The following is a 14,236-nucleotide window of genomic DNA, read 5'->3' on the forward strand; positions in this document are numbered from 1 at the left end:
TGTACCTATGTGCGTACAAAACAAAACAAAACTATCGAAATTTAACTAATAAATGCCGTGCCATCTGAACGAACTGTGTGAATTCAAACTGTTGTGTATATTCCTGAACAATAGTGGATAAGAATAGGGTTAAATAAAGATGAAAGGAAAGTAGATAAATCGCAACAGATCGCACGTGTTCGATCAAGGTGTTCGATCGAGTTTGGTTGGCGAGCAAGTATATAAAGGGCATAAATGTACTCGCTATTTAAAATCGGTTGGTCCGACCGAAGCAATTCGTTCGCTAAAACACTCATTACCAGCTTGGCCTCGACGTGTTTTCTTGCTGGATGCGCGTTTCTTCTTGGATACGTAAAAAGCTGCCGCCAACGATGATTAAAAACGCGATACATTTTGTTATTAACGTTTGTCGCTTACGAGATCTACTTACATATACAGATATCTTAGTTACCCTGACGTGTCAGTATGCACACACATGTACACGTGCAAGCTTGCGCCCCTATGATACATAGATACGTGTACAGGCATATGTACATGTACGTTACGCGAATTTATTGCCGCTGAATCCGAAAAGTAAGTACACACCTGGCTGCTTGATCCGCTAATATAACGTATGTGTATACGCGTGTATGTGTGTGTGTGTGTGTGTGTGTAAATATATCTTGCCAGGATTGTATCATTTATCTTTTTCTACTCTCTCTCTCTCTCTCTCTCTCTCTCTCTCTCTCTCTCTCTCTCTCTCTCTCTCTCCTTCTCTCTCTCCTTCTCTCTCTCTCCTTCTCTCTCTCGCACCATTTCTCACTTGCGTTTCTTATTCTTGCATGGTCGTTTCAAATCTCGTTTTTCTATATTTTTCGCTTATTTTCATATATTTTGCTCGCCGTCGAAACTACGATGTAAGAACAAGTACTCTTACAGCAGGGGAAAGTAACAAGTACTTACATACTTGGCCTTTACCGAGTAAGTAAACGGGTAAACGAAGTGAACCTGGATGGAGGACCGTCCTCGTGTGTCCATCCTCTCTTGCGTTACCTTTTTCCCCGACGTCCCTGTTTACTGACGTCCTTGACTTTGAGCGACGATCAACATCAGTACGATCAGGAGATCGGAGGCTCGTCGATGACGATTCGCGTTGGAATTGGCCTGGATCGAAATTGGCCTCTTCTTGCCGATCCTTGTCGTCGGCACTGGAGTCGCAACCGATGGGTATCCCGCGTGTCCGTTGATCGTATTGTCCACGGATAGAGGTTTGTTGTCCATTTTTTCTGCCGAGCCGTACACCGTTTCATCTTCCTCGTCATAAAACGGCGGCCGAGCTGCTGTCTGAGTTTTCGTGGGGCCTGAAATTTCTTAAATAAACGCCGAAAGAGGCATTTCGTTTCAGCTGCTTTCTCAGTCTCTCAAAAACGATTACGTTCAGAGACGGAAGAGATGGCGAGGTTGCGTTACTTTCCATCTTGAATTCTAATCAAGCGAAATAATTTGAAATTCTTAGAATTCTTCTTGGGAAAATTGGGCTACGATTCCTTTTGTAAGATTGTAATTCGCGCAGTGACTAATTAATTGTGTCTTTTAGCAGTTAGCGCTAGGCCATTCCTTCTCAAGAGAAACGCTGCACGTTTCAACAAAAAGTCACAAACAAAGTAAAACCCGTGATCGTGAATAAACAGAGTATTTCTTTATACAGTGTGATTAATTACAGAGAAACTGTAAATTGGACAAGGATTACAGGGACAAGAGAATACCTTGGCTTGAATGAAAGGCTCGAAAAACTTTGGCTAATTAAAGTTCTACCTATACCAACGACGAGTTTACTTTCTAATTTTCCCGTCCGTCTTGTTGGTCGCTGCTTTTGTGGCAGAATTAAAAGTCAAACATTTTACCTCGTCGCCAAACGAGACGAATCAATTTACATGGAAAAGCTTCAACAAAATTATCTCGTTATTTACGAGAAGAGTAAGCAGCAGCGTTTTCAACGATCGACATTTTTTGTTTCAACAACAACAACAACAACAACAACAACAACAACAACAACAACAACAAGAAAAAGAAGATAGAGAGATGTATTAGGAATGGTGAGCAGTGAATCATTGGCGATGCTCTCGCGAGAAACGAGAATCTACACAGGCTGCGCAACAGACGCTGTGTGCTACGGAAAGTAGTAAGTAAATCCCTGTGTCAGGGAACAACATTGATTCCTAAGACGTGAGAGGCTCTCGTGACGATTTACGAAGGACACGGAGCGGCGACAACCGTGCGAAACCCTTGAACCTCGGAGTGCATCGGCTGTTCGTGTTTCCCTCGAGTCTGGCTCTGACCCGATTGGAAGATCCCCAGGATCGTATGCGAAAAGATGAGGATCGACCGAAAGAAGGTGAACGCTGCCAGAGGGAAAATCCTCCGGAGGATTCCGTGGCAAAGTGAGGATGCTTGTAAACGCGAGCGTGTTCGAGACGAGCGAAACACCTTTTTATTTCTGTCGCACCGCGATCGCTTTTTTATTCAAGATGCAGCCCGGCGAGCATCAACAATTTCCACTCGGATGTCGCGCAAACATTCGTTAACCGACGGTTACCGTCCAACATTCAAGCTGCGAAACAACATCGAGACAAAACAACCGAATTCCCAACAAATTCTCAACATCTCGGCTCGTTCTTGTCATCTCAACGACAGAGATGACAAGATTTACCAAACACGACTACTCTTACTGACGAAACGAAGCCCCTCCTCCCGGATCGACCCCCAGATGTCGAAGCTTCTTCACTCATCAGAGATGAGACGGGACCACTTTGGTAAGCAAAGCGCTACTACTTTTCCAAGTCTATCGCGCGACCAGTGCTGCGGCAGATGGGACACTGCTCACGCGTCGATCGATACCGTTTTTTAATCAAACTTTTACAAAGCAGCGTTTGCTCTGTCCACTACCGTTACTTTTCGCACATCGCTTCGCACCAGGCACTTGTACTTTTTCGAACGAAGAAATAAGTTTTTCATACGTACGTAATAATATACGTAAGAAAAATACGCAATCCGAAATTTCTTATTCAAGTTCGAGTATACAGTCGTAGTTTTCCCCAATTAGAGATTTCGTCTTGTATTTCGCTACTTTTCTTCGAAAATATGCGTTGCCCGTTAAATTTCATTTACTGCTACGTGTATGCACGCGATACATATGCATGCAGCTGGGTAGCTATATTTCACGAATCTGCTGGAACTAGAATTATCGTCAAAGGGAATACAAAACCAGGCAATAAGCGATCGAGCCACGGCAAGTGATAGTATTATTTCGACTTTCCCTATATTTGCTAGCCCACTTTTCATTAACTTCGAGTTTTGTGCAAAAATTTTGAAACCGCAAAGAGATTTTCTTCAAGAGAGAGGCAACGGGCAAACAATTTTATTTTAATTTGCACGCGGATGTAACGTACAACAATACAACATACAGAATACAGCTATTTTTAACAAAATCGATTCAAAGTACGTTACAAAGACACTTACCATACAATCGAATGCTGCTCTCGACGTCACCAAGAGAATTTTTGGCCACACACTTGTAAGTACCTACGTTGTCCTTTTGTAAATTGCGAATAGTCAATACCATCCGGACTTCAAACTTTGATTTTTCAATCATCTGTACGTCGTGTTGTTGGCTCGATATTATCATTGCTAGACAAACAAATTTACGAATAATTACGCATAAAGTGACACGTTAACACGATGCAAAGGCATCGATTCAACTAAAGAGTAAGTAAAAGCACGATAACTGTGGCGGGCGACCCTTTGCACCAAATCGATTGAATGATTGGGCAAAAAGTGCTGTGCAAGGGAGCATTTGAACATCCATTTGAAAAAAATCAATGAAAATGAACGAAAGGGAGCGCCAAAATTTCTAAATTCAAAAACACCAATAGTTGATACGAATTTGGGAAATTTATCGGTACTGGTAGATAATTTTGCAAAAGATTTTCACTGCAAAAGAAATCGTGGTCGTACGTGCCTCGTACTCTATGCACGGGTATAAGTATACTCTTGTGCATGCGTACCTACTCACACGTGTGTGTACAGTACATGTATGTACCTATGACAACCTATTTAAGAATATTGCAAACGAGTAAAGGGAATACGAAACGACGTATAAATGTATGTGAAAATTCACTTCTTAAACGCGCGCCGAGTCTTCTTATTACAGTCTGAAACCTTCCTGTACAGCGTTATGCCGCGCGTGTAATATGCATGTATACGTATGTACATTTATAGAGACGAGGGTGTGTATGCGTACAGGTGCAAGCAAGATAGAGAAAAAGGAGGGGCCACCGGATTTTCCATGCACGGTGAAAATTACATAGAAACGCATTGGGAAAAGCACGTCTGCCATCTATACAACACTGCTCGGAAAATATATGTATTTGCCAACGGTCGAGTGTAATTCACTTTCACGTTTGTCTGCAACACTTTGCCAACTTGCTCACGAAAATATTCAACCTATTAAGGAGAGAGTAGATGCTCTCCGTTCCTCTTTCACATTCCAAAAGTGGAAACAGTCGATTCTCGTTTTAAACGTGCGAGTTAATTCTTCCAATTAAGGAAACGATCCTCCCTCGTCGACGTGTAATTTCCAGGTGCGAATACCTTTCCGACTCTGCCTCTCGCTTTTGACAAAATATCTTTTTAGAGGCCGTTGGCAAGCAAAAGGGGGGAATTTCCCAAAATTGCTCAAAAATACTACTTGCCGCGGTGAAAACAAACCGATCGATGTGAAACAACAAGATACATTAAAGTAAGTACGTAACTTTTTACACTCGTCGATGAATAATGAATGTAACCGCGCATTACGATAATTATTATTTGTTTCACGATAATTACTTTGTGGTGACCGATGAATAATTTTGTAAAATTTAACAAGCATAATATTATTGATCGTGCAGATATTATCGTTGCACGACGAAATATTTTAACATCGTGTAAAATATTTTAATACGATGATAATTCAATTTGATGGAAATGTTAAAATCTATGTGCGTACATACATATGTGGCGTGTAAATTTACCGCGTTTTAAAAAATATAAATACCAGTTACGTGTAAATATATATATATATATATATAAAGAGAGAGAGAGAGAGAGAGAGAGAGAGAGAGAGAGAGAGAGAATAATCGTTCGATATTTGTAAATGTTAATTTCAATTTATTACCTACATGTCGCATCACTATTTATCAAGCAGAGGTAATATCTATGTGGAAAAAAGTTTGTGGCACGGAATTATCATTGTTGAAACTAAACACCATTGAAGCCATTATCGGGAATGCAACCAATAGGAAACGCAATCAATTATTTGCACGAATCCGTACATGACCGATGAAAACTCATCGAAACTTATTTTTAACAAACAGTAAATAAACTGTGCAACAAAAAATCGAAAATTGGTTATCCAATACGCGAAGATTACGCAGGTGAAGAAATATGCAGAAAATCTACAGGATCGTGTACAATTATTTTTCCAGTGAGAAATAGAAATAGAAGCGAATATGCCGTGCCTTTACAGTTGAGAACAAGCGGAAAGAATGCGTTGGAAAAGCGATAGAAACGATAAAGAAAACGATAAAGAAAGAAAGAGAGAGAGAGAGAGAGAGAAACGACCGAGATCTATGTAAATACATGCGCGAACAGTTGAATAGTCGGGAATAAAAGCGTAGTACAGCGTGGCAAGGCGAGGTTTTTGCAAAGTGGCATCAAAATACAAGGCTAAATGACCAACACGTTAAAGGCATTACCGTTATCCTTGACCCAATAATTAATCGACTTTGGCGAAGCTTCTACAAAACATTCCAGGACCACGTCCGTACCCAGAGGAGCACCAACCAGTTGATTAGGTACGTGAATTACCGGCGAAACTGTGAAACAGAATGCCAAGTGGAATTTGTAATGGTAGAACGGTAGGATGGCTCCTGCAGTTGGCCCGTTTCGAAAGAAATCGAGATAAATTATCGGCAAGAGTAATCACTATTACTCACAATGAACGTTGATAGAAATACGTTTGCTGACCGCTGGTGGCACGCCGTTGATGGCGATACACAGATAGACTCCCATCTCGTTTCTCGATATCTTTGTCAGCTTCAGCTCCTCGCCGTGGTACTCGCTCACCGAGGTCACTAAACCAGATACAATAAATACCGATTTTCTCAATTCGTTCCCACGAAATTTTCAATTGTACGTACATGTGCAAGCCTGCTTAGCACGTCTGCGCATGTCTATACGTACCAGACGAAGTTTATAAGGCGAATAAAATGAAAATCGCATCGATACGATACAAACAACATTGCGTCCTGTTGTCGCCTTCCTTTTGTTTCATTATTGTATCTTTTATATCCATCTTCTTTGATCGTACGCACCATTTCACACGTACATACAAAGCACGAAACACAAGTATCTCTGATTATTTGCCACGAGTTTAAACGAGGATCTCCGTAATCCTACGCGACCAAAAGAAATTTTGTATAATCAAGCATCGGTACGCCTGATTGATAAATCATTTTTATGCGTGATACCCTCCCTGTAACGCACAGCTGAGGCAACGAAGAAAAGTTTAAAGAGAAAATTCCTCTCGGCACACGTCGCGTCGGTTAATATTACGTTAATATTACGAATCGAGTCAAGTTACGTTTACGTAATTAAACGTAAAAATTTAAAAAAAACATGGTAAATTTGTCCGATTGCATTCCTATATTTTGATATTAAATATCGAAACTCGTGCCTTGAACTCGATTTGAACACGCAATCGTACGTTGACGCAATCGACGCAGGCAACAGTGTTGAAGTAATTTCGATAGATATTGCATAGACACTGTATTATAATATACGTAAAAAAACAACTGACTGTGTTCGAGTATTGTTTAATTGCGCAGTTCACGTTAGAAGAATAAAAAAGAAGAAAAAAAAAAAAACTGGCCAAGAATAAAGCAAGCGTTTTAACGCAATTTGTTGCACCTGTTCTTCCTCGTGCTGTGTGCCAACCAGAATATTCCACTGTTCTTACGTGTTCTTAATGTGCGTCGCCGTGGGTCCCGCCGTGAAAATAACGATTCGCTTGAAATTTTGAGACGCAAAGGGGAGCGTTGGTAAATTTCGCAAAACTGGTAATTCCTCATTTAATTATACTACAAGAGCAGAAAATAATAGGATCGTTTGCTCGCAGCAAACGTACATCGTGCGTTTCTCCAGTTTCATTAATAATCACGGTATATTCTCTAGCTGGAGATGGATAGAAATCTCTGTTAACAATGCCATTAAAATTTACAGTTGTTACGCAGAAATTTTCATTATTAAAATTTACGAAGGTGCTCGAGGCTGTCGTTCCTCCTGTCAAAGTTGTTGTCCGTAAGGATTCATTACGGAAACAATGTTACATCTTATCGTTTCAGATGCTCTCCCTATTTTAGCTACGGCAATTAAACCTCTTTGCTAACGTAAATAAACGTCTTTTTGCACTAACGAACTAAGAGAGGTCGAGCGAGCCATTCTGCAATACGTTTTTTACGTTGAAAGTTTACGTTTTCTACGAAACTTGCAATTAAGTGATATCCCATTGAAAATGGGGTCGAGTTTTCGTTGAATTATCTCATCGACCGATTATCATTTCGCGATACGTCGTGACGATTTTATTATTAAACGGAATTACGTGCAAACGAAACGTTTCCTTTCGTATTTGAACAAAAAGTAAAGTAAAGATGGCTGGCTGACTCGCCGAACAAGTTACCGGCGCGTAACGTATCATTTTCGGAGAAAATTTCAACCGAAAAGGCAACTTGCGGAAAACCGTCCAACTGACTGCTAACCGTTCCAGCGGAAATTGCTAATTAACGAGCCTGTAAATCATAAATCATCGAGTCAGTCCCGTTTAAATCGTGCCGGTGAGTAACATCGTGCAGGTAATTATGTATATGCAGAATTAGGTGCAGTGCCTGCGATTTTTCGCACGATTACCGTTTCTTCGACAAATTGGAAATTGGAAGAAACGTAATTAAAGACGAAACTGGAAACGGAACACGACAATTTAAGGAACTTTGAATCCTTCGTGATGATTATCAATCGTACTGTCGTATACAATCGTACAATAGGAGCTATGGGAATAATATCAAGTCTATCTATCGTAAAACGAAAAAATCTCGGAGATGCAAAGAAGATGGTCACGAAATATGAGATTTAACCTTTTATATCTTTTAATCTACAACAACGTTATAACGCGAAGCGTTAAAAGTGAATTTAAAAAAAGTGAATGACGTTGTTGCTACATTACGTATATTGCAATATTAACCATGCAGCGATATATGAGCGATATAAACAGCGAAAGAAACAACGCGCGTATACAGGATTCAAGCAACGCCTTGAAACGAATCAAGTTTGCAAACCTCGTAGTTTGCTCGGCAATTCTTTCTCCCTGTGATACCCCTGTCCAATAAGTAATTATCAACATTGTAGACCAACAATAAACCAGCCCCCCCCCCCTCCCCTTTCTCACCGTTTACGTTGCAGGCAGCTACAACTTGCACTTGGTACGTGTTGTCGCGTCGCGTCGCGAGGCTTGCACTCGCATACATCGCACGGTATCCTCGACAGTGCGCTGTAATTCGCCTGCTATTAGTAACGCCATGCTCGAGTGAATACTAAATACGTCGTTTAGGCGGAGGCATCGACGTAGAGCGTGTAGACGCGACGTTTAGGCGGAGGCACAGGACGATTCCACAATTTTACGAACGCTATCCGTCGCGATCGTTTTCACCAACGCGTTGCGTTCAACGACTTTGTTTTATACCTTATATGCTATACGTGCCGCGCCACGAGAAAATACAATTGCACAAAGGATCCCTTTTTCTCTCTTTTCCTCTTTCTCGAGAGAAAAAGGTTGCTTCGTTGCTTGTTTCAAAAAAACTGTCGTTTAACACGATATCTGGACGTAGCACGGCGTTTCAATTAATAACAATGCGATTCACATTGGATTTTTAACATCCAACTACGTCAGTTGAATTCGTCGATTGAGACGTGTCGGGAAAATGAAGCAAATCGTTGCATTGTGTTTCGTAGCTTTTTTCTGCTTTGCCATCGCCTAGATAGATACACTAGATAGATACACTGGAGATGCCAAGAGTTGTTTCTCGTTGAAATGGCAGCTTTCACGTTACGTTATCATTACGAATGGACCAAAAAGTGTATAATATGTAACGTCGTAATCGAACGTAATCGAGCGAAATCGTCCGCGCACGTGTTTAAAGAGGAATCAATTTGGAGGAGTGAATCGTTAGACGGGACTCGAAAAAAAAAAAAAAAAAAAAACTCGGGATTCCTATCGATTCCTCCTCCTCGGGGGGGAACGTTGCACAAAGCGTTCACCTAACAATTTCGCGAAAGTTACGTTTCCCGCAGGCAGTTTTCAGCGAGAGTCGGTGGCGCGGGAGAGCGCGATGGTTTCGCGGTGAAATAAGGAAATTAAAATACCAAGTGAATCCAGCGACCGGGCCCGAGGAAAACATAATTGTATATTCCACGTTATATCGGCAAAATGGTCGGAGCGTCATCTATATTAAATCTTACCGTGAGACTTCTGGTTCAAGGCGGTTCCTGCAAATGGCTTCCGAATTATAATGTTCTTCCCGTCTTCTCTGCGCCACGATATGCTGGGTGGAGGCACGCCTCTTGCACGGCACGTTAACTTCACCTGTACGTGTTGTGAAACCAAAATTATAAAGAGAATCGACTCGGTTATTGCCGGCCGCGGCGCACCGAGCACACCGGAACGTGTACATATAAATACGTTTCGAAAAATTACAGCCTCCACAGCAAACTGTTTCATCCACTTGAGATTACAGATACACCAAGCTACTCGAAAATTGAGATACAGAGATACAGAGTAAATTAAATCAACTTGCTTCGTAGATGGCCTCAAAGTTCTTTCACTCTTCGGTCGACCTGGAAATTTTCACCGTCGCGTATTTTCCCCGCCGACGCTACGCTACGAAATTAAAATTTACGAAACTTTCGCTTGCGTCAGATTTGACAATGATCGGACGATTCGTTCGTTGTCGTTTGACTTTGTTCCAGCTTCTTTGCAAACTCCATCAGAGTTCGAGACTAGAATCGTTAATAGAAAATAAAAATCCGTGCCTTCTTCTCGGATATTCTGTTCGTTGACCGAGCCAATTTTCTTTATTTTCATTTTACATGTCCAATTTCTTTCATTTGTCATTTCATTTCACTCATTAGACGTTTCCATGTTTTTTACAATTTTGTGGTTGACGAAACTGCCAGCGTGTTTGAAGAAAGAAAGAAAGAAAGAAAGAAAGCAAGAAAGCAAGAAAGCAAGAAAGCAAGAAAGAAAGAAAGAAAGAAAGAAAAATCGCTTCAAGCGGTTTAAAACGCTTCAAACAGTGTGATTTAAACACTGGTTGGCTCGGAACACCCATTCGCGTTCAACGAAAGTTCCTCGATATCGACGAGCAACTTTTTCCACCAAATCCACAAACCGCGGCGCTGCTTTGTTTTTTCATCGTCTCTCGCAGAAATTTCACGCTCGACTATCGTTTTCGAATTGCAAGAATCAGTTTATGCAGTTTACAGAGAACATCTCGGGAACAAATTGTCGGTTGGGTTATGTCGTCCGTGCTCGAACGAAGCAAGTTCGTAGCGTTCAACAGTTCGTGCGTGTATGTGTGTAAGTATGTACGTACGTACGTACGTATGTATGTATGTACGTACGTACGTACGTATGTATGTATGTATGTATGTATGTATGTATGTACGTACATGGCGCGCGTTGTGGGAGGATGGATGGAAGAAGGGCTGGAGAGACGCGTCAACATGCCACCTGAGCGCTCGGACTGTCCTCCGAGTTGTATATGGCGAGTTGCTGAGTGACAAATGCATGTACTTACATACCTACTATTTTACGCTCCACGTATGAATACATTCGTTCTGCGCGCGTTTTCAAATCGTACGAAGCGATGGAGGATGCTTGGAAATACAATAGGGAACGTCGCGTCGCGCCGCGCCGATCTCGGCAGAGAGAATACGACGAACAAAACAAGCTAAGTTAATATCGAGCTTCTTTTTCAAAGTCTTCGAATCTCGTCGGCATCTCTCGCAACGAGAACTGATTAGACGCGTTGCGAGACCGTTTTATCTGACATTTTTCGTTTGAGAGATTCTCGTACGATCGTTCCGCGAGATGGGTTCCAAGAGATGAATCCCAAGGGATCGCTGGGATTTCAGCATCACGTAGATTCACGGAAGGTGAAACGTTTAGGAATTTACTCGAGGAAAGTTGAATTAATTACGGACGATATCGGATAATTAGGTAGTGTCGATCAAAGGGAAAACAAACGAGTAAAAAAATGTTGAAGAACGGCTGCACGAATGGTAGGATCACGAAAGGAGAGAGAGAGAGAGAGAGAGAGAGAGAGAGAGAGAGACGCGGAGCTGGAATAGTCGAGCTTCTCCTCGAATCGAGTTACGTCGTTGAACGAAACGAGGTAAAGTTTAAAGAAGATCGGCTTAAAGGAGATCGGATCTCGCCGATCGATCCTAATCTATTTACCATTAAACAACAGCAAATGTTCGATTTAGACGAGGTTTCGAGTTGAAAAACAAAAGGGAAATGATGGACCGTGTGTGCACGGTTGAAATGGGCGAAACTCGATCGATTCGAAGCCCGTTGCGTATCTGAAAATGAAATCAGCTTAGAATCCCGTTCGTTTCCGCGATCAGCTTTTGCCCGTTAACGTTAAAAGTTAAAATACGTTTGTCCGACATGTGGTTTCGAGATTGTCGTTGCCCGAGATTGTTAGCCGTCACGGTGAAATTTTCATTTTGTTTTCACGCAGGAGTGAGAGAATGAAAAAGAAAGGGTGGTGCAGACTCGGATCGTTTTCTCCATTTCTCCATTTCTCCATTTCTCCATTTCTCCGTTTCTCCATTTCTCCACTGGCGTTCGCGGGATCCTCTTTGCAAATGTCTTTATAAATTTTAAATCACGGCGGGAGGTAGGCCGTGGACCGATATCCTAAATGTAGCATGATACGGGAAACCAGTTTAAAAGTTTTAGCCTCGGGTCGCATTGAAATTCAGGCAAAGTAGGAAACGTATCGTGCAACGGAGAATCTCGACACGCAACGAGAATTTAATAAACACTAGGACCAGTCAGCCTAGTCCCACTACGAGCCGACTACTACGTGCCGTCAATAACGATATTTATCATCCGGATGAAAAAGCATCTCTCGTTTATTTAAACTTTATTCTTTATCTGTTCTTTGTCTCTATTATCTTTATTCCTCTCCCCGTCCGACTCTAATTTTGTCTCGAAGAAAGAAGAAAGAAACAAACTTCAACTCTCGCAACATTATTCGTCAAATTCTACAATAAATGTAAAAGTGATGCTCAAAGTCGAACAACTCGCGTAGATTCCAAAAACTGTAATACTCTTAAACGCATGGATTTTCACGCGTCCTTCCACGCGTACTATCCTCTCCATACATACATACATACATACATGTGTATATGGTCTACACATATTTGACGCGTAGGATGATAGTTCTCTCAAAGTTCTAACGTGGAAATTTTGGTAAATCTTGGCGATCCATTTTCCGCTAATTAGGCTATTAGGAGTGATTCTATCGCGATACAGGGACGAGTTAGTATCAAATTCTCCTTTGTTCTCGTTACGTGGATTTTCGGTAGTAAAGGAGCCACGTACATACGTACATACATACATACATACATAGATGTATTACATTATTTCACGTCGTTTCGCCGCGGCTTTTTAACCGTGCTCCCGTGAAATTCACAATTAGCGGGCAAACTAGTTTTAATCACCGAATTTCCCAGAGATTGAAGACTAACGCGATATAGAGACGATTCGTTGCGACCACGACCGCAGAGCTTTAACGCCGTGATATCGTGGATTTCGTGGATATCGTGGATATCGTGGATATCGTGGATATCGTGATCGAGCCATTATTACTACGAGCGACAAGAAACGCACACCAATCCAAGTACGGTACTGTGAAAGCCACTTTGCCGGCGATGCTCGAAGTAAAGTAATATTTCTTGCATTGCGGCACTAACGTTGATAAGAAAGCTGGGAAAATGGAAACGTTTACGCGTCTACACGTTTACACGTACGAGTGCGTAGCTACGAGTGTAGCATGTACGTACGTAAATGTGTGTCTGCGCTTCGAAAATACGCACTGGTGTGCACGATGGGTAAACACGCAACAGGTTATCGAAATCGTTTAGCAATATTCGTAGGACTTCTCTTTCCTTCTCTCGTAACGTACGCGCGTAAAAAATGTATATCTCGCCTTCCACGCGAGCGGCAACTAACGCCGGCGCCGGATGAAAATTTCCAACCCGAGTCGGTGTCTGTATTCTTCAATTTTGTTGGAATTACAACACGCGTTTATCCACTACCACCATTACCATACACACGTACAATACATACATACATGCACAAGTAGTATCGTACTTTTAGATTAAACTACATGACAAAAATTCACTACCTGTCCTCCTTCGCGCACCATGACATCGCTCGATGTCTCCTCGGGAATAAAGTCCGGCGGCACGACAATCGACAACATACCTGTCTGAAAACGTACAACATTATTTTTCATCGATACTAATTTCACTCGATCAGTACCACTGCACTGCCGTTGATGTTTACTTGCATAGAATAAACAAACAACCCGAATCGATAACTCTCTTCGAGAACAGGCTTTCCTCGCGACTATTATCATTATAATTTTGATGTATTGTCAATGTTCCCTCGTCAATGTTATCTCGTTTCATTGAACATTGGGCGAAACGTATATCGGTAACGCATAAACAAACTAACAACTGTTGTAACTATAACGGAAACAGATTGCAGCGATAGTGCACGCTGCCGTTTCGCGGTAGAATCGCTAAATCCGAAAATGCAACGGTGAATTTTCGTTACAAATGCTCGGTATCGAGCCGACGTAAAACCGGGTTAATTTCCCGGGTTATTTTATACGTCGATTAACGAAAACGAGAAACCGCGTTTCTAATCGTTCAACGAAACAAGATTTTCTCTCGTTGGAATATTGGCAATTTCCCTGTTATCTCGAGCAAGTTTCACGTATAAAGTAGCAGACCCTTAGGATACGGCGAGTTGAACGTACTAGCCGATATCATTCCCGACGAGCTGCGAAGATGTGGACACGTGAAAAAAAAA

The 14,236-nt window shown here is 41.7% G+C and overlaps 1 protein-coding gene across 3 annotated transcripts in view; it reads right to left on the reverse strand.

Annotated features, from left to right (window-relative positions):
- Window positions 1-840: 840 nt before the first annotated feature.
- Window positions 841-14,236, reverse strand: part of LOC122529399 (lachesin-like) — a 20,149-nt gene continuing 6,753 nt past the window's right edge. For 2 of the 3 annotated variants that reach the window (XM_043655505.1, XM_043655503.1), the window contains 6 exons: window positions 13,545-13,628; window positions 9,586-9,709; window positions 6,012-6,149; window positions 5,772-5,891; window positions 3,499-3,666; window positions 841-1,349 (listed from right to left, as the gene is read on the reverse strand). In XM_043655505.1, the coding sequence (XP_043511440.1) occupies window positions 1,054-1,349; window positions 3,499-3,666; window positions 5,772-5,891; window positions 6,012-6,149; window positions 9,586-9,709; window positions 13,545-13,628 (930 nt within the window). In that variant the 3' untranslated portion in view covers window positions 841-1,053. The remainder of the gene's footprint in view (window positions 1,350-3,498; window positions 3,667-5,771; window positions 5,892-6,011; window positions 6,150-9,585; window positions 9,710-13,544; window positions 13,629-14,236) is intronic. The other variant, XM_043655504.1, reaches the window with a different exon arrangement.

This window comes from Frieseomelitta varia, unplaced genomic scaffold (assembly GCF_011392965.1).
Source record: "Frieseomelitta varia isolate USP_RPSP 00005682 unplaced genomic scaffold, Fvar_1.2 scaffold_285, whole genome shotgun sequence".
Classification (NCBI taxonomy): Eukaryota; Metazoa; Arthropoda; class Insecta; order Hymenoptera; family Apidae; genus Frieseomelitta; species Frieseomelitta varia.